At 31.7% G+C, this 19883-nt stretch overlaps 1 protein-coding gene across 1 annotated transcript; it reads right to left on the bottom strand.

Moving 5' to 3' along the window:
- Positions 11721–16421, bottom strand: LOC109342564 (polygalacturonase-like). Its single transcript, XM_019580526.1, has 9 exons — positions 16131–16421; positions 15860–15985; positions 15596–15763; positions 15056–15076; positions 14752–14959; positions 14422–14503; positions 14216–14324; positions 12459–12575; positions 11721–12059 (listed from the first exon to the last, which is right to left on the bottom strand). Exons 1-9 carry the CDS (start codon positions 16371–16373, stop codon positions 11829–11831), a joined length of 1305 nt encoding a protein of 434 aa, XP_019436071.1. The 5' UTR covers positions 16374–16421; the 3' UTR covers positions 11721–11828.

The following is a 19883-nucleotide window of genomic DNA, read 5'->3' on the forward strand; positions in this document are numbered from 1 at the left end:
TGGGAAAGTTGAACTACTTTCTTGGACTACAAATCAAACAGCTTGATAATGGCATATTTGTGAGTCAAACCAAGTACTGCAAGGATTTACTAAAAAGATTATATATGGATGACTACAAGCCAATAGTTACTCCTATGGGATCTAGCACATACATTGATACCGATGAAAGTGGAAAAAGTATTGAAATATCAAAGTATCGAGGTATGATCGGATATCTTCTATATTTAACTACCAGTAGACCTGATATTATGTTTAGTTGTGTGCACGTTATCAGTCTAAACCAAAAGAATCACATTTAGTCGCTGTTAAGAGGATTATGAAATATCTAAAAGGTACAACTGAATTTGGACTGTGGTATCCAAAAGGAAGTATTTGTGAACTGGGTGGATATTCGGATTCAGATTTTGCCGGATGTAAATCCGAAAGGAAAAGTACAAGTCGTACTTGTCACATTTTAGGCAATGCTTTAGTTTCTTGGTCTTGCAAGAAACAAGCATGTGTTGTGCTAAGCACTGCTGAGGCTGAATATATAGCAACAGGTAGTTGTTGTGCCCAAGTGTTGTGGCTTAAGCAACAATTATGAGATTATGGCTTAGATTTAGGCTGCACTCCGCTGAAATGTGATAATAGTTCTATAAACCTTACAAAGAATCTCATTATGCATTCTAGAACCAAACACATAGATATAAGGCATCACTTCCTAAGGGACCATGTTCAAAAGAAAGATGTATCTGTAGAATTTGTTGATACTCATAACCAACTTGCAGACATTTTCACTAAACCCTTGGCAAAAGAACATTTTTACAAATTAGACTTGCATTAGGCATTCTTCATGAAGCTTACCTGTCTTAAACATGCTTATACGATTATATGTTTGCTTCATTATAATTATCTCATGCTTACTAGATCTTAAATATATTTATTTGTGTTCAAAAACTTAAATTTTTGGGTTAAAAATCATTTTCATAGCTTAATGTTGCCTAAAAATAAGTTTTTCTGGGGTAAGTAATCGATTACAGTGGAGAGTAACCGATTATAAGGTGAAACAACGTGTTTCAGTAACCGATTACCCAAAGTGAGTAATCGATTACTCAAAGTTGTTGTTTGAACATTTTAAAAATTCATTTTTGAGTAACCGGTTACTCAAAATGAGTAACTGATTACTCTGTGTTGTTATATATATATAATTTCTGCATTTTTCAACTCATCTTCTTCACTCAAATCGTGTTCTCTTCTTCTCAAAGCTTCTCAACCTCTAAAAATCTTGTTTTTAATCCGTTTTGAGTGATTTTTGTGTCCATTCATATCACATTCTTGATTCTAAACACTTCTAAACAACCATTTTCGTGATTAGTGGCTCAAATCAAAAACCCCCAAATCCCCAAAAACCCAAAAACCTAAAATTTCAAAATCCCAAATTCATGGCTTCCTCTTCTAAATCAAAGAAACAACGCTCCAATACCACTCAAATGAGTCAAGGAACAACTGTTTTGGAATGCAACCCTCTGGACTTGACAAGGCCTCTTACTAATGATGAGCAACGCAAGATATTTGACGAACACTTTCATGGTCGCGCCATTTTCACTCCTAAATATGGTAATGTTAATAATTTTGAGTTTGAGGATTTTCTTTTCCCTTATCTCTTACGTCAACAAAACCTTTTTGATTTTTGTTCTGAAAAGACTTTTGTTCTGAAACAAACGACATTTATCCCGAACTTGTGAGAGTATTTTATTGTAACATGAACTTTCGGAAAAATCGTCTTACATCCTATGTTAAAGGAAAAGACATTGTTTTAGATCTAAAAACTTTCAGTTCATTGTTATGTAACATACCCTATCAAGGTGACATAACAAGTTTCGGCCTTGTATGTGAATGGGATAATTATGATCGAAAATATTTATATCACTCGTTATGTCGACTTTCGAAAAGGGAAATAGAAATGCGTAAACAACAAGGCTTTGGAGAGACTGTCAAACACATCCTATCTGTTGGATATCTCAAACTAGAGGAACGTTTGATTCATTATTTCTTGAGCTATGTCATTATACCAAAATTTTCAAATCATTCTCAAATAAGTGACATAGAACTCCAATTGATGTATGCCATAAAGTTTAATATCAAAATCAATTGGACTCTCATGATAATGAGACAAATGTGGACCGTTAGAGGTACTCAAAGCCCTTTGCCATATGATATCTTTATAACCAAAATTCTTCAGCATTTCGGAGTTTCTATGACTGGTGAAACAAAGACGCCTCTGAATCTTCGAGAAAGCCACATTGATGTAGATGTGATCCACAAAATGGGCTTTACCAAAGACCTTAGAACCCGCACTTATACTCATAGAACCGACAAGCTGACTACTGATGTTGAACCATCTGAACCTGAAGCACCTAATCCTTCTTAACCACAACCATCTGAGTTTCATGCTCAATCGTCCTCATCTGTTGCCACGCCCTCAAACCAAATGATTATGGATGAGTTAGTTTCTCTCCGAGGCTACATCACTAACCGAATGGATGCTCTCGACTCTCAGAATCAACAAATCCGATATAAACTTCATTGCCTCTCCTCTAGGATGGACAGCATGGATATAGATGAAGATAACTCGGAGCCTGAATCATAGTATACCTATTAGGATTTTCTGGTTATTCTACTTTAAAATCTCGGACAAATTGTTACTTAGCTGTTGTTTGTTTTTGAGTTATTACTGCATACTTCTGGACAAATTATTTTATGATGTTTTATGCTTTATTATTCCATTTCTGATATTTTGATTGAAACATCTTATCTCTGCACTACATTAATTTTTAATATACTGTGCTATACATCATGTATGTTATATATGCTATATATCTTTGTGTTGGACTCTTGGCTTTTCTACTTTTTGATGAAGTCAAAAGGGTGAGAAAAGTCGGGAGAGTGTATTTTCTGTCAAAATTTATTCCAGACACTTAACTCCAAATGAAAGGGGGAGCATACAAGATAGGGGAGCATACTCAAGACAAGGCAAGATATATCACAAAGTATGCTACTCTCATAAAATTCAGAAAACAACACTCTCAAGAAGATATTGGTTTGTCATCATCAAAAGGGGAGATTGTGAAGAAGATTTTTATAGGTATTTCTATCCTACAACTATTACTTATGCAAAGTAGTAATGCTCAAACTATTTTTAAAGAATAATGAAACACTTTGAAAATACTAAAAAAAAATTTGAAAAGATGTGTAACGGGTTATTTCATTCAAGTAACAAGTTACATGTGAGAGAAAAAGAGTTATCCAACTTAAAACTGCTCAGAGTAATCAATTACTGCATTTGAGTAACAGATTACCAGTTTTACAAAAGTTGAGTAACCGATAACCCAAATAGTGTAATCGATTACACAAATTCGAATTTAAAATTAAGTGGATAGTATGTTTGGGTAATCGATTACCCAAAGTCAGTAATCGATTACTAAGGACTGTTGAATGAGATTTCAGATTTCAAAACGAAATGGTTTCACTCCAAACAAAATCTCTTCACTCCAAACAACTCCTACACTTTCAGAAAGGCACCTTGGGTGTTTGGAAAGCCTATATAAAGATTCTAACTCTCACAACATCAATACACAACTCATATACAACTCTCATAAATTTTCTCACTGTTTTTCTGCACTTTTGCACTGAGTTCTTAAACTTTCAATAGAGAATTTATTCTAAGTAATTGCTTCAAAATTTTTCACAAATATATTGAGCATTATTACTAAGCATATAAAGGGAGTTGATTGGATTGCAAGTGATATAATATTTCATACTTGTAATGGCAATCCAAAGTCATTGTTGTAATTCTTCATTCATTGCAAACAATCTTTCTTTCACAGGGTGTGAATAGAAAGGGGATAGAGTTACTTGGAAAGGTGTTTTCCAAGGGTATAAATATTAGTGACTGTGTAAGGTATAGAGAGATCTCAGGGTGAGATATTGTAATTACAACTCTTAATATTTAGTGGAAAATCTCTTGTGCTGCAAGAGTACTGGACGTAGCATTCGGTGGACAAGAAGGTGAACCAGTATAAAATACTTGTGTACTCTCCTTTCCCTTTCCTCTTTACTTTATACTTGTTTATTTTCTGGAATATTATCCGTTGCACATTAACTCTTACATTTTGCAGAAAAAGTTACTATAATTTTAAGTCAACTAATTCACCCCCTCTTAGTTGCAATCCTGTTCTTACATTAAGAACCATATGGAATTTTTTAGAAACTATTTTGAGCTGTAGTTAGTTGATTATTATGTTTCAATAATCGTTTCAGAGGTTTTAACAAAAAACTATTCTATTATGACTAAGCCTTGATCGATTATGTGATATAGAACAATATGATTATAAAAGGCTCATGTGTACTCTCAAGAATCAACAATTCCCATAATCTCTTGGAAAAAATTCATTGAGATTTCAGTTTACATAAGAGAAATTTAGTTCAAGTACTACACTTTTCAAATCAAGAAGGAACTCAATTGAATCCAGTGTTATTAAAACTGTGTTGTGTCGGCCAGTCAAACTCGAAAATCGATGAACCAAACCCTGTGTCAGCACGGTAAGGTAGTTAGATCGAACATGCACTCGAAACAGCAAAAACCATTGGAAATCGGTCGGTTTTGGGAAAACCAGTGAACCGGCCAGATTCGTGCTAGCCAAACCGATAGGTAGAAGAAGAAGTAAATTGTGAGATATGAAGGTGAGGGACCACAACTAATACCACCCAAATATAAACTACGTTAGTGGCATGATTGGTCAGTGTGTTTATCACATATAATAACTTAAATCGAAATGGGTGGTGGTTGATTGAGAGTAAGAGGAAGAGATGAAGTTTGACACTTGAGCCACCATTAGGAATTAAAAATGAAGCTGGTGATGTTAATTTTTGCCTCTCTATCCTACGTGCTACTTTTCTATTTTAAATTAGGATTAGATACAATTAGTTTTCTATTCTTTAATTAGGTTGAGTTGTTTATATGGTTTGGGCTTAACCTCACCCATTGTAGCATTATAGTTTGTTGAAATGGTTAATTAATTATCCTAATAACAAAATAAAAAACATCACATGAGTCAGGGAAACTACTAAGACAACATTATTGTATAAAACATCAAATAAATGTATTTGATATATATATATATATATATATATATATATATATATATAATTAACTGATATGCTGTTTAAAAGGGAACTACTGGTTCAACTATTATATCATTAAACCACTACCCTAACCCGTTTAATTACCGATACGGTATTAATAACAATGGTTGAATCTTGAAGAAAAAATAGAAAGGCTAAATCATATTCATTCTTCTTCTTGTCTTCATAAGTGTTTATATAGTCCATTTGATCTTATTTTTATCAATAGATTAGGAAGAAAAAATTGTGTATTGTTTGTTCTGGATTTTCATTGTTATTTGCACAACAAATATAAAAAACAACAAGATTTGTTGAAATTAGAAAATAAAGAAAAAAGTTAGATTAGAGGTGAGTGATCCTCACATCTAGGAGGTTGCGTCATTGTAGGATACAATAAAAGCTGAGAGGTTATGGAAAATTAACCAAGGCCAAACTTGTGAAGAAAGACGGGGAAGCCTTTCTTGATCTATTTTGTATCAAATGATAACTCCAATTAGTGAAAATCCTCAAATCAACGGAGGTACCAGACGTAGCATCATTCTTGAAGTTAACCAATATAAAATCTTTGGTATCATCTTTTCTTTCTCTATACTTTTAAATTTCTATACTTACATTCATAAATCAATTGAGTTGTGCATAAATTGTTTAGAATATATCTTTACATTCGAATTGATTGATTTTGCAATCAATTAATCAATCTTGATTCAATTTGAATTTTATGATCTCTATTATACTTATTTGGGTAATCTATTAAGTTTAAATTAAGTTTGTATAATCCAAACTTAATTACATTTTAATTGATTATCTGAACTTACAGAAAATAAAACTCTATATCTAATTAACCCAAAAGGGTAGTTCTTGAGTTTGATATACAAGATACAGTTCCAGCTAAGAATATATTGCTTACTCAATAAGTTGATGAATTAGCAAGGTAAACCCTAACCTCACACAACAACTTAGAGAAATGCTTGAAACTCCAATCAGGCACCATCAAGCCATAACATGTGGAATGCATCATAAAAATCATCACACATGATCAATGCATGCAATGCAACTAATTGTGATATGATAACAATGGTTAGATTGATATTATGCAGTATTTATTGCTTAGCAGAGTTCTGACCTCTTACACTAATTTGGGATTTTATTGGAAAAATGCTTAAATTCTTCAATTTTTAGCTTCCAAGGCCCTTTGCACTAAAGAAGGTTGAATTTGGAGCTTCAGTGATCCAATTGAGGCAAATAATATATCATTGGATATCTAAAACAAATCCCTATAACTCTTATATTGAACCAAATTATAGATTTGCCTCTATCTGGGTCAAACTCATTGTGCTATCTAGCTAATGCTGGAAGTTGTAAATCTTAATAATATGGGTTAAAATGATCATATCTTGGGCCAAAGTGAGTATTGTTGATGCGCATTATTGGAAATACTCACAAGACATGAGAAGAAGAGACGATGAGACTTATCTACAAGCTAATTATTATTATAACTAGAATAATCTCAGAACCAAAGAGAGTAGTAGTTCTCCCCTCTAAACCCATAGTTTTCTTATCTTCTTATGGCTTTCTAAACTCTTGGATAATCTTAAGGTGCAACCTTCGTAGTCTAGAGATCTGAGATCTCATAAATATTATTTGTTGCTTTGAAATTGATTTATATTTTTTATCCCTCAATGATATGAATATTTTATAATATGTTTTACTCATCAATTGTTCATTATCTTTGGAGAATATATGATTTAAGATTGCTTTTATGCTTTGAATGGACAATTGTCACTTTTTAACTTGAATAAATCAAACTCTAGGTGATTGTCTCCTAGAGAATCAAGATTCACCAATCCACGGTCGTGAATTGGGATCTAATCTACGAATTTCGTAGCATGGATTTAATCACTATTTTATGATTAAGGATGATCTACTGAATTATGAATGATATTAAAAAATGAGCTATTAGGCTAATGAAATTAAAAAATGTTTTTTAGGAGGAAACCGAGTTTTCAAAACTTTGTCTTAGTTATTTAATATTTCACTTAATGTTCGCTTTTAATATTTTGTTATAGTTAATTTTGTGTTTTTCAGATTCGAAAATCTAGGTAATTGAAATATGAGGTCGGCACAAAATACCCTTACTCCCCATGTAAGGATAGTCCAAACTTCTCGGAGGTGATGAAGCAGAAGATTTTTGATTAATTTTGAGGATCTTGAGCATCAAGTCTATGAAGTAAGGATTGTCCAAACATCTTGAAGGTTATGAATTTGGACATCATACTGAAGTGGTATGTGCAACCAAATATTGTGCCGATATGGCTTATTCAACTTTGTGGTTGTTAAGGTCACATGATCCATCAAGTTAATGACATTAAAGAAGTGTTTTCTAGGAGGACACCGAGTTTCAAACCTTTCTCTTAGTTACTTAATATTTCATTTAATGTTTGCTTCTAATATTTTGTTGTAGTTAATTTTGTGTTTTTCAGATTCGAAAATGCTAGGTAAATAAAATATGAGGCCATCACAAGATATCCTTACTCCCCATGTAAGGATGGTCCAAACTTCTTGGAGGTGATGAAACATAAGATTTTTGATTAATTTTGAGGATGTTGAGCATCAAATTTGTGAACTTTATCATTTTATTTTTCATTTAGGATGTTTAGTTTATATTTTTTGTGAGAATTGATAGTTCCTTGGACATTTGTAATATATTTGAATATTTTTTTGAGTTTCACTATGGGATGTCATATTTTTTTGTTTAATCAGATTGAATGCATGACTCTAATTTCAATAAAATAGAATGGCGAAATGATTGGATTTAGGTCCTATGTGGTTGCACTTATAGCTAGATGTGACTTTTATTAAAGGTTATCACAAATTGTCTGAAGTCAGAGAATGCATGATGCATAAAGTTGTGTGTGTTGTATACTATTTTACATGTGAGTTATGTGTCATTGTTATACACTATTGATTTCGTTTGCATTTGTGGTTGTCATGGTAATAGAATACATGGAAAGGATCAAGAAAAATTATTCTTAGGATGAACCACTTAACCGAATAACTTACCAAATAGAATTATCCTTTGCTAACCCAATTAATCCTGAAAAACTTTCTTGAATAAGACACTTAGGCCACAAAATAAAAATAATTAATACCTCCTAATTATAATAGTATAAGAGGGCATCCTTGCTTGTTTTAGTTATATTCAAGTTGGGAAGAGAAAGTCAAATGCCTAAAAAAAGTAAAATAAAATCAAATGAGTTGTAAAAGTGTGGATCATTAACCATCAATTCATCTTTGTTACATGAAAATTAAGAATTTCTTAACATGAGGAAGAATAAAGATGAATGATGATGTGATAAAAAATAAAACGGTGGAGATTAGTGGTTGCATTACAAAAAGGAGTTGAGTGTGATACATTCATATGCAAAGGAGAAATGTTAATTTTGTGTTGTATTTTCTCTCATAACCTTTTAGAATTTATATTTATTTAGAAAAATCATATTCTTTAAAGTGAAGCAACATTACAACCTTATTAATACTTTAGTGATCATGTTGCATATCTATTGTTGATGATTATTGAGAGAATACCAAAATCGATTTTGGGTCAACAAAATGCATAGGTTGAGAGAAACACATACTTCATGAACGAGTGAGATAAATATTGGTTGAATTAAATGTGTTTCTAGGTTGAGTAATAATGGATTGTTTGTTTACAAATTATCATTATGATAATAAAGGTGAATCATTATATGTTTCCATTTCTCGATACCACTTCTTAATCCTTTAACTACTCATTTCCTTGTTTTAGCTTATCGAAGGATGATTGATGAATGAAAAATTTATTAATCTTAAATCATGCTCATTTTCGTATGAACTTCAATCCCATTTTAATTTAATTTTAAACAATGCAGAGAGTTGATAAATGTTAAATTTACGTATTTTTGTATACCATTTGTGAGCAGTTTTCGACTCTAATTGATTAGATTTGTAGTTAATCGATACAATTTGAGTATAATTTGTTGATATATATCTTATAATTAATATTTTACTTTTAGGTATATTTTGGAAGGAAAATCGAGGATTTAAACCAGAACAGTCTGAATAAAATTGTGACAGCTCATTCACTCACCATTGGATCGCAAAGTTTTTATATATGATGTTCCTAACAAATAGAACATGAATATGAACCATCGCATCGCCAAAATATGCAAAGAGCTTGATCGTTAAGCGAGAATGTAACAACAACCATGAGCAGTTCGAGCATAATTGTGACACCTCATTCAGTGATGGATCTAGGACCCAGAGGCAAAGTGTGTATGTTAAAAATTAAAATAATAAATATCATTAATTTATAGAAAGGAAAAAATATTAATGTCAAAATAAAATAAAATAAAAAATATTTAATCAAATAAATTACATATTTCATAATTTATTTCTATTTGAATGATCAATTTATTGTCAATGTTGTTGAACATTATTCGCTAAATATAAGTTATTAGACAATCATTCATCTATACACATTCCATTTGATTAGGCAACTTATTTTTTACAATTTTCATAGTTGAAAGAACTCTTTCTACGGTTGTATTGCTAACTTCAGAAGAAGATAAATTAATGGATAGACAATGTGTCTTCCACTTTCAGCCAACTTATCTTAAAGATTATTGATTTCTGTTAAATAAGCAAATTCAACACTATAATGCATATCAATGATGTAAGTCTCAAGTTACTTATCAAACATCACCAAATATGTGGGGGGAAATCATGTGGGATAAAACTTTGCAAATTCAATCAGCTTTGCCATACCAAAATTAGAGAAGAAATCGGCTAGGCTCAAACAAGGCATATAAAGAAGTAGCTAAGTATTTGTTTCAAAGAAATAATCATGAAATTATTTAAGTTGTATATCCATAATATTATAAACTAATTCAATACATTAATGATTATTTGTTTTTCACGAAGCATATCATTTACAAAAATATAAACTTTGTGCTTGTAGAGTTATAAATAAAAGTGCAATATCTATGTATTTTCGGTTTAAAGATTTATACACAATCATTATATCATTCATCATTCATTTAGATTACTGTTTTTAAGAGTCCATGATGATTAAACATGGATGGTGGATGATATGTTGATCGTGTATAGAACTCAAAAAGTGTTAGTGCATACACTTTTTCTCTGCAAATAATATACATATTTTTTCAAAATACAATCCAGGGTGTGCATTCACACACCCTAAAATCTACATTGCATTGTCCCCGACCCCATTTGTTCATCGCCGAATCAAGCGATATGATGTTCCTAACACAGAATTTCAATATAAACGGTAAAATTGTCGAAATATGTAAAATAACTCTTGCTCAACGAGCCCCAGCTCGTTGAGCAAGAATGAGACAAAATGTTGGGACTATGCTGCCATTATTGCTGAGCGAGAATCCTACAACTTTGAAATGGCAAAACGCGTGACTTTTGAAACCTAACTTTTCTTCCTTTCTTCATTTTTTATTTCTTAGGCTTTAGCTTTCAGGCTTTTGCAACCCATTGGAGAGAGACTTGAATATTGAAGGAATTGCAACCTTGTGGACCTAACCTTGGTGGTCTTCCATGGAGGATATTTATATTCTCTTCTCCGGTGTATTGGTTGTCATGAAAATGAGTAACCAACTCATCTCTTGTTGGGATTAGATGTGACTACTTATTTTGATGTATCAACTTTGATTCACTTCAGTGTATTTATGTTTATGCAAAGATTTCTATGATTAATTCTTGTTCTTAACGTTTATTTTAGTTTGTTCACCTAAAGTATGACTCTATATGTTAAATGTGTAGGTTGAATCACATGTTTGAGTCTAAACTAGAATATATCATCTAATGAGTCTGATTTTTATGAACAAATTTAGATAGATTAGTCAAATATTACATGCAAACTTATTACGAAACATCTTGAAAGATTCTGCAGTGAAATCTCATCCCAATATTTTTATCACATTTATTTTCAATCTACTTTCTAATATTTAGTTTCAAAATTAGAACATCTTTTAATAAATTGATTTGTCAACTTACTACAACTCGATTAGGTATTTGATAGATTGATTTGTCAGTTAGCATAATGCCTATAATCTTCCTCATTCTATGATGCATGACATTATCATAATAATCAAAGCCTCAAACAAATTCCATAGTGCAAAACAGTAATAGGTATATGTTCACATGTGTATAATGCACTTAACTCATACCACCATATGCTTCATGTATTCACTTTGTTAAAACTCATATGGATTATACAAACAGTAAATTGCAACGATAGCTATGACTACAACCAAAGATAGTCATGAATCAAAAACAACACACAATGTTCACTCAACTATATGTTGAAATTATTGAATCTATGGTGTTTTCAAATTTATTTGGAGGATAGTTACATGATTCGCATTACATGTTCTAGTGTGCAATATCAAGTTATTTATATTTCATCAATTTTTATATTATTATTACAAGATTTCTTTTATAAAGAATTTGATAACTAATATTGTAGGTTAAATGATGAGAACAAATGACCAGAACAAATAAATTTAGACTAATAGCATAAATATGCCATTGTGCCAAGTTTTGAATAATTGGTTAAGTATTTACAGATACTCATAACTTCATTCTTACTTCTGTTATCAAGAAAAAGAGCACTGAGGGTGTAGTTTTCCACTGTTGGCATATACAACGTTCTCACATGCAGCAATGGTGCCGGTGTCGCCGCCCTCCTCGGGTGTTAAAATCACATCTTGCAAGTAAATTTCTCTGCAACGAACTGTTTTGCTGCACTCAAATTTGATTGCCACTTCTGAGGCACTTGTTCCTCTGATGTTTTGGTACACCACATTGCTCAATTGTACTGCCGAGTCCTGGAATATGAATAAAATAAAAGTTTGATTAAGATAAATTTCATGCAGTGTTAGAAGAAAAAATGTTGTTCTTATTGAATGATCACCAAGTCGAGGCTAGTGATTTAAATTGCAGATCGCTTTACTTGAAGCGGCCACAATATTGTGGTTGCGGCAGTCACCACAACCACATCACTATTGTAGTGTGATTTCGAATCACAATGACGTGACCGCATCGGGCCACAACATAACTGTATTGGACCGTATCAGATTTAAAAATATTTTTTTAATCACAAAATAATTCACACTGCAACAACCGTAATTCGCATCGCAACGGTAGCAATAACCGCAATTGCAATAACCACAACCATTAGCACAACCTCAATTTAAAACAATGGGTTCAGAAAGTTTAGTAATCACCTGCTGTTGGCATGGCTCTTTCTGATCACAGTAGTTTTGATCTATAATGATGGGATTAGTCACATTTCGCATTACAATGTTCATAAATTTGATGTTTTTTGCATAGCCATAACCTCCCTGTATAAAGATGGAATGGAAAATATATAACATAATAAAACCACTATTCTTTCCAAATATCTCATGTCATAAATAAGTTGCATTTTCAACAGTGTAAATATATTATTAATGTAAAAATTTATATACAATCAATACAACAACTACCATTTATTTGGGGTAAATGTGATATATGATATAGTGACTTTTACACTATCATTATATACATCTTTTACTAATTTTTCAAAGGATGAATCTCTCTTAATTCCTTGATTCACATCTTGTGAGAATTGATTTATTAGATAAGATAATGAAGACTAACATAATGATTTATTAGATAACATAATCAACACTAACATAATGATTTATTAGTTGTTGGTTTAATAATGTAAAACTCTATTGGATTTAAGAATAGCCAAAAGATTTAAGGTTTGACTCTTGCAAGTAACGCTGGTTAAGAATGACAACCTGACACCCAAAAGAAATCAATTCTTAACTATAGAGTGAGAAAATGACCTTCATTATAGCAAAAAAAGATTAACCTAATGAACTTCTAGTTACATTTATTTTGTTTATATCAATTCCATGTTTTGTTATATGAGTGACACAAAATATTGATCATGTGACCCATATGAAACAAAATCTTATATGAGTATATGCATGGTATTGAATAATATGTCATCAAGTTATATATACTGTTATGACTTTTTTTGGCATTTTGCATAAAGAATTTTCCCATGGTAAATGGGTATCGTGGACTAAAGACAAATGAAAAGTGATTTATAGGACCTAATTAGTTGGGAGGAACGCATAGAAGAAAGTTGAACTAGGAAGGCTCCCAAATTAAATTCTACTGACTTTTATGAAGAAGGTTTGAAATTGGTGGAATTGCAAACTTTCCAAACCTAGTTAGTTGAGGTGGACATCTTCTATTCAAAAAAAATATATCATTTCATGTATCATTATTTATAATTAATCAGAACAATAATTAATTATTAAAAAATTTAAACTCAATACATTTTTATAAATTAATCACAAATAATAACATATAAAATGACACATTTTATATGAGATAACAAATATGGTGTGGATTGAACTATCTCGGTCAACTTTGGGTAAGTAGGAGTTAATTTAACAAATTATAAAACATGTATCAGGTCAATAGAACTTAATTCTTGGGAAATTGAGAGATAGTCAAAGAATTAACTAAGTGGGGTTTCGCAAATCTTGAGTGCACTATTGCCCATACACAAATTCATGTATCATGGTCAAATTTCAATGAAATAGTTACTTTACGCCTAAAATTTGGCGTTTTGATCAGCCTCTTAATCAATATCAAAAGTTAAATCAAGTTGGTTCTTAAATTCCTTTGAACTTTGGTAACGGCGAAAATTAAATTTATGTGGGTAACATCAATTTCTACTATGCCTTTATTTTCAACCGTTTCAAAGTCATGGAGCGACTAATAGCCGATAATCAAAATCTTATAAAACTAAACTAACTTTATTCATATATTCTCAACCAATCAAATACTATCGTAATAACAGTGTTAGCTTAAAAATTAATTTTAATATTTTATTGATATATATTTATCAAAATTCTATAGGTAGTTATGAGTTTGGTATACAAAAATGACATAGATGATCTTAATTCCAAAATCTTACCTGCCAAGTCTTTATTCTAACTCCATTAGTTGTTCCTTTTAAAGTGGCTCTGTTCACTACCACATCGGAGACTTCAGCTTCTGAGTTACCAGCTCCTAAGCTTCCAATACTGCCAAGTAACACATAAACATTTTTTACCGACTGAGTTATTTTTTCTAATCAAATGATTTCACAAAACATAATAATATTTGCCTATAAAAAATTACCTGATTCCATGTCCTGGTCCGCAAGTAACATCAATGACCTGAATGTTATTGGACCCACTTACTATTGAAATACAGTCATCACCTTAAAAAAGAAATAAATTAGAATTAACAAATTAGAACTAATTTGTTTATACATTCACATGAATCATTTTATTATTTTTGTTTTGGACATTTTTTGCATAGGATAAGGATTTGTTGTCCTGAATGTTGAATGATATTCCAAACTATGTCCCGAATGTCAGTTAAAAAAATTAAATATTTGTTTTTTATTTATTTTTGTTTCAATATTATTAGTTTGAGACATTATTTAGGACTTCCTTTTGCATATACCTGTACCAATGACACTGTTGCTTATGACCATAGTTTGTGTTTCACTGACATGAATTCCATCTGTGTTAGGGCTGTTCCCTGGTGCTGTGACAACTAAATTTGAAGCTGTAACATTGGAACATCTTTGGAACCTAACATGCATTTGCTGTGCATCTTTGAAATTCAGGTTTACCACTTTCAAGTTGTTGCATTGAGAGAAAGTCACAGCCTATACAACAAAGTTTTGAGGAAAACAAAGCCAATAAGGAACACAAAGAATCACTTTTATATGTAAAAGTTTCACTATATGTTATGATTAACTTACAGATGGTGCATCTTTGCATGGCTGTGAATCAACAGAAGAGATCAAATATTAGTATAAAAACCCACAATACAAAATGAACTAGACTACTGAATTCATATAGACAGTGCCACCAAAAGCGTTCTTGGCGTAGTGCCACTAATTGAAAATAATAATAGTAATAATAATAACATCGAATTGTTTTTCATATATGCATTATTCTCTAACGTTGTCATTTCAATTGCAGGATTAGTGTTTCATGGACTGTATTACATGATACAATCACACAATATTATAGTTGTGGTGACTGTTACAATTACATCATACAGCAGTATGACATCAAATCACAGTGATGCGACTATAAAGGGCCGCAACATAACCGCATCGGGTCGCAACGCAACCGCATTTGGCCTCATCAGACCACATCGATGTCAAAAATATTTTGTACCGATAAAATAATTCACACCACAACAGCCGTAATCCACATCGCAATAGCCGGTGTAACAACAACCTTAATCACAATTTAAAATGCTGTGGGGAGGATAAAGTAAATTCACTACTTACAAGGCTATTGTTAACTTTGCAGGAGTTCTGCCACCATTTCCTACCATTACCATTGATGATACCGCCACCATCAACCACGAGATTCGATACATTATCAAACATAATCCATAGCCTTCTATCTTTTTCATATGCTGATATATGAGGCCATGCTTTAATTGTTCCATAGACCTAACGTTACGAAACAGAAAAAATAGAACAACTACAATGGTTTACCTGTGAACTAGCTAGAATAAGGAACAACATGTGAAAAACATTGCATCATACCTTAAAGGCTGTATTTGGTTGGCATGGACCTGAAAATGTTATAGGCTTCAAATGATAGACAAACTTTTCAGGTACCACAAGAATATACCCTCTTGAACATGCTTCATTCCATGCCTTCTCAAATGCCTGAGGAGTAAGAACAATTAATAAACGGAAAAAATAACTATTTTCTTTCGGGTTTAATGACTCCCCTCCCAACAAGTAGAAGTTACAGAAATTGAGAATAAACTTCAATATGATAAAAGGAGTCATTTTATTTCTTTTATGTTACCTTAGTATCATCTCTTCCATCATTGGCTATTGCTCCATAGTCATCAACATTAACCCTTCCTTGAGACCTATGAGTCCTTCTCATGATACCAAAGTGTTCATGTTGTTGTTTCATCAACCTTCTAGTTCCAGTGTAATATTTATAATTTGTTTCATTATATTTGTCCTCTATGTAAAAGCCAAAGCACAAACCAAATGAGAGGAACACGATGAAAACTGAAAGAACTATACTGTGTGGAGACATTCTGTTTGTTTCACTTTATGAGCAAAACAACAAAAGTTGAAAAGGTGATGGTTTAAGGTTTACCGTAAATGCCCAAGGATCAGGTATATATTTATAATAAAGTCTGAGCTGACCATATATTCTTTGTATATTTTACTTGTGGTTAAGAAACTAATCTCTAATTTTTTTAGGATCATTTAATAAGTGTTGCTGCTAAAAATTGAACCCCTAATTTTTTTGTCTTTCTTGAAATATAGCGGAACTTTATACTATTAGATCAAGTTTTAAATGTCTGAAAACAATTACTGGGTATGTTCTGGTGCTTAATTTGTGCTTGATTACCAACAATTTTGTATTGAACATTGTTCTTGGTCATGTATGTAATGATGGACTGCTACACCAGATTTTGTAGGAAAATGATATGATACCTGAATTTGAAACATGGTATGTACACCATATAGAAAACAAATACATGAATATAGCTAAATAACATCGTATATAAATGGAACTTAAAAATTAAAATATGTATTATACAAAGTATGGTATCGTAATAGGTTTTCAAATGAGAAATTGACATTTTGCACCACAATGTGAATGTGCAATGTTATATATATCGTGGAAGAAATTATAACAGGGTGAGACTATATCTGCTCAAAAGGTAATCAGAGATTTTATATTTATTTTTCAGAAATAGATTGGCAAGTTAGGTAACATTCCATCATTCATTTTAGAATAAATTACACAAATTATCTCTCCATTTTTTACACTCCATTTTAGTGTAATGTATGTATAAAAATTAGGGGGTTTTATAGGTGTAAAAAAGGAAGGATAATTTATGTAATTTTACTAAAACTTATGGGGTGTCAGGATAATTTACTTTTCATTTTATAGGAAATTTCCCAAAACTGATGAAAACTAGATTCATTCATTTTGTTGTTGATTCTTGTAACAAAAAACCATATTCATTTACAATGAGGAAATAACATAAGCAAATTGTCAAAATATGTGTGCGTGTATCATCTAGGCTTACTTTGTATAGTTTCTGTTTTGTCCTGGATAAACTCGGGGCCCGCCCCGGATGCATGATCTAAGTTGGTTACCTCTTGTTCACCTGCCTAAGGTGGACCAAACCTACTGCAAGAGCCATAAATGTTTCTGACACATCATTAATATCTATGACTCATCATTAATGCATATATGCCTCGCTATTAATGAGCCAGTGACTCACCTTTAATATGAGCTGACATTCCACCTATCACATCGCCTGCAAATTTCACTTGCCCCCAACATATCGATAATTGCATATCTGTAGGGTGAGCAAGGACAACCCGACAAATCTCTATTGTACCCACCATTCATTAACCAATTGTCAAGTGCCACATCAGCAGTCTCAAACTCTATAAGTAGAGGATCCCCACACATGGAGTATAATTAATTCTCATTCCCTCATTTATTGCTTGCATTTATTGTTCTTGCTCTAACTTCTCTTTTATTTACTCTCATTCTCTCTATAGAAATCACATACTGACTTGATCTCGGAGAACTTTTTCAAGTACCTTCCGTGGCGGGTTTAGACGACATTCCAACTAAGACTCCTGACTACCCTTATTCAACCGTGCACTTGATACTAACCATATCCGATCAACAAAAAAGAACAATTTCACAACTAAGTTAAAGGTTTATAAAATAATGCTACTTGATATCGGGCCTTGCTAAGAACCTTAGGTTATGTTCAATAGGACTCGATTGTATTAAGGGTTACTATGAACCCTAAAGTAACTTGAGAACTAAGTGTGCCCTATTATACTCATAATGTCCTTTATTTTGTACCTTAATTTATAGAGTCTAAAAACCATGTTTGTATAGTTTCCCAACTAACTTAAAATTTTATAAAATACTATGGTCAAGTGTCTTGCTGGGAACCTTAGGTTGTGTTCAATAGGACTTAATTGTGTTAAGGATTCCTATGAACCTTGAGAACTGAGTGAGTGGACCTTATTTTACCCATAATATTTTTTATCTTCTACCTCAAGTTATTGAGCCTAAAAATTATTATGAAGCAACAGCTCTATTAGGCCAATTCTAGGCAATGAGCCAATTGTGCCCATGAGATTTTTACCATGCCCCGTTAGGATTCTTTATGTGATCAAATAGTATATTTGAATGTATTCTAATGTCTAGAACTTTATTAGGAAAATCACTAAGTAAATTTTAATATAACCATGAAGTGTAGTTCAATATTCTTAGTTATTATCATGTACTCGACGTTTAGGCAATCTGCAATAAACAAGTGTTGAGTTTGGTAAAGGTGAAGGTATGGAGAAAAATGTTTTAAGCACAAGCTTAGAAATGGTGTCAAAACGTATTTCTAAGTTAGGCTTTAGTTAGTTTTAGTCGAAAACTAATTTTATGACCACCCATAATTGTATTTTGAGGATTATTTGTTCATAAGTTATTATTTTATATTTAATGAATGATAAAGTATATATGTTGGTATTGTATGATTGAATTTCATTGATGAAATGATTGTTCAATTTGCTAAGTAATGAAATACAATTGTATGTTTGGTTTGAGTGCTAATTCCTTATTATTGAATTTATGCTGGAATAACTAATTGTATCAAGATATATATTTATCAGTGTGCAATGACATAAAGGATAAAAATTCATAATTTTTAATTAAGTTGGACATCATATATTTAATACAATTATATTGACTATTTATTTTCGAGTTATAAAATAAGTAATCTAATTAGTGAAAACCTATAAGACTTCTGAAACTGATAACGGATATGAGCTTAATGAGTGGATACCCACATGGTTGATCTATAGGGGATAACGGGAACCCTATAAGTTAACGCATAAGGAATAATTATGGTCCCCAATACATCAAATCACAAATAGTTTTCGCATCTCTCCCTATCAGAGAGAAAAAAAAGGTCCCAAAAGGAATTAAGGATTTGGTTGAGGAAGACCATCATACCAAAAACTCTCTCAAAATGTATATCAAAGAAATAGATTAGAGAACATGAATTCATGGATTCAGGTATGACTTTGTATCATTGTTTTATATTATGTGTGAGAACTAGGAGATTCAAGATCCTAGGATTGGTGTTTCACCAATCATTAGAAAATATCCAACAAGTGGTATCAGAACTTTAGGTTCTGAATTTTATGGTTCTCCAATAAAGATGTTTTCCCCAATTTTTTATGAACCCTAATTTTTAAATTTGGTGATTTTTATGTTTCCGCCATTGGTTATGAAAATTGGACATTTATGAATAATGAGGATAACTTTTATCCGCTTCTGCTTATTTGAATAATGAGTAATTTGTATTATGAATCATTGCAACATGTGTTGAAGTATTTATTCAGATCTGTGCAGGAACATTGTATTAACTTTTATGACTCTGTTATGCAATATGTATATTATATGTGCACTAATGCCTTACTGTTGGACATTGCCTTTTGTCACTTTACAATTTTGCAATTTGTTAAAGTATATATGTGTTAAAATGTGTTTTTTATTTTA

The sequence above is a fragment of the Lupinus angustifolius genome, chromosome LG03 (assembly GCF_001865875.1).
Source record: "Lupinus angustifolius cultivar Tanjil chromosome LG03, LupAngTanjil_v1.0, whole genome shotgun sequence".
Taxonomy (NCBI): domain Eukaryota; kingdom Viridiplantae; phylum Streptophyta; class Magnoliopsida; order Fabales; family Fabaceae; genus Lupinus; species Lupinus angustifolius.

Coding starts and splice junctions, on each gene's coding strand:
- LOC109342564 (XM_019580526.1), bottom strand. CDS start 16,373: ATGTCTCCACACAGTATAGTTCTTTCAGTTTTCATCGTGTTCCTCTCA. Junction 15,986..16,130: donor ATGGAAGAGATGATACTAAG/GTAACATAAAAG, acceptor CTTACTCCTCAG/GCATTTGAGAAGGCATGGAA. Junction 12,576..14,215: donor TTAGAATAAAGACTTGGCAG/GTAAGATTTTGG, acceptor ATCTTTATACAG/GGAGGTTATGGCTATGCAAA.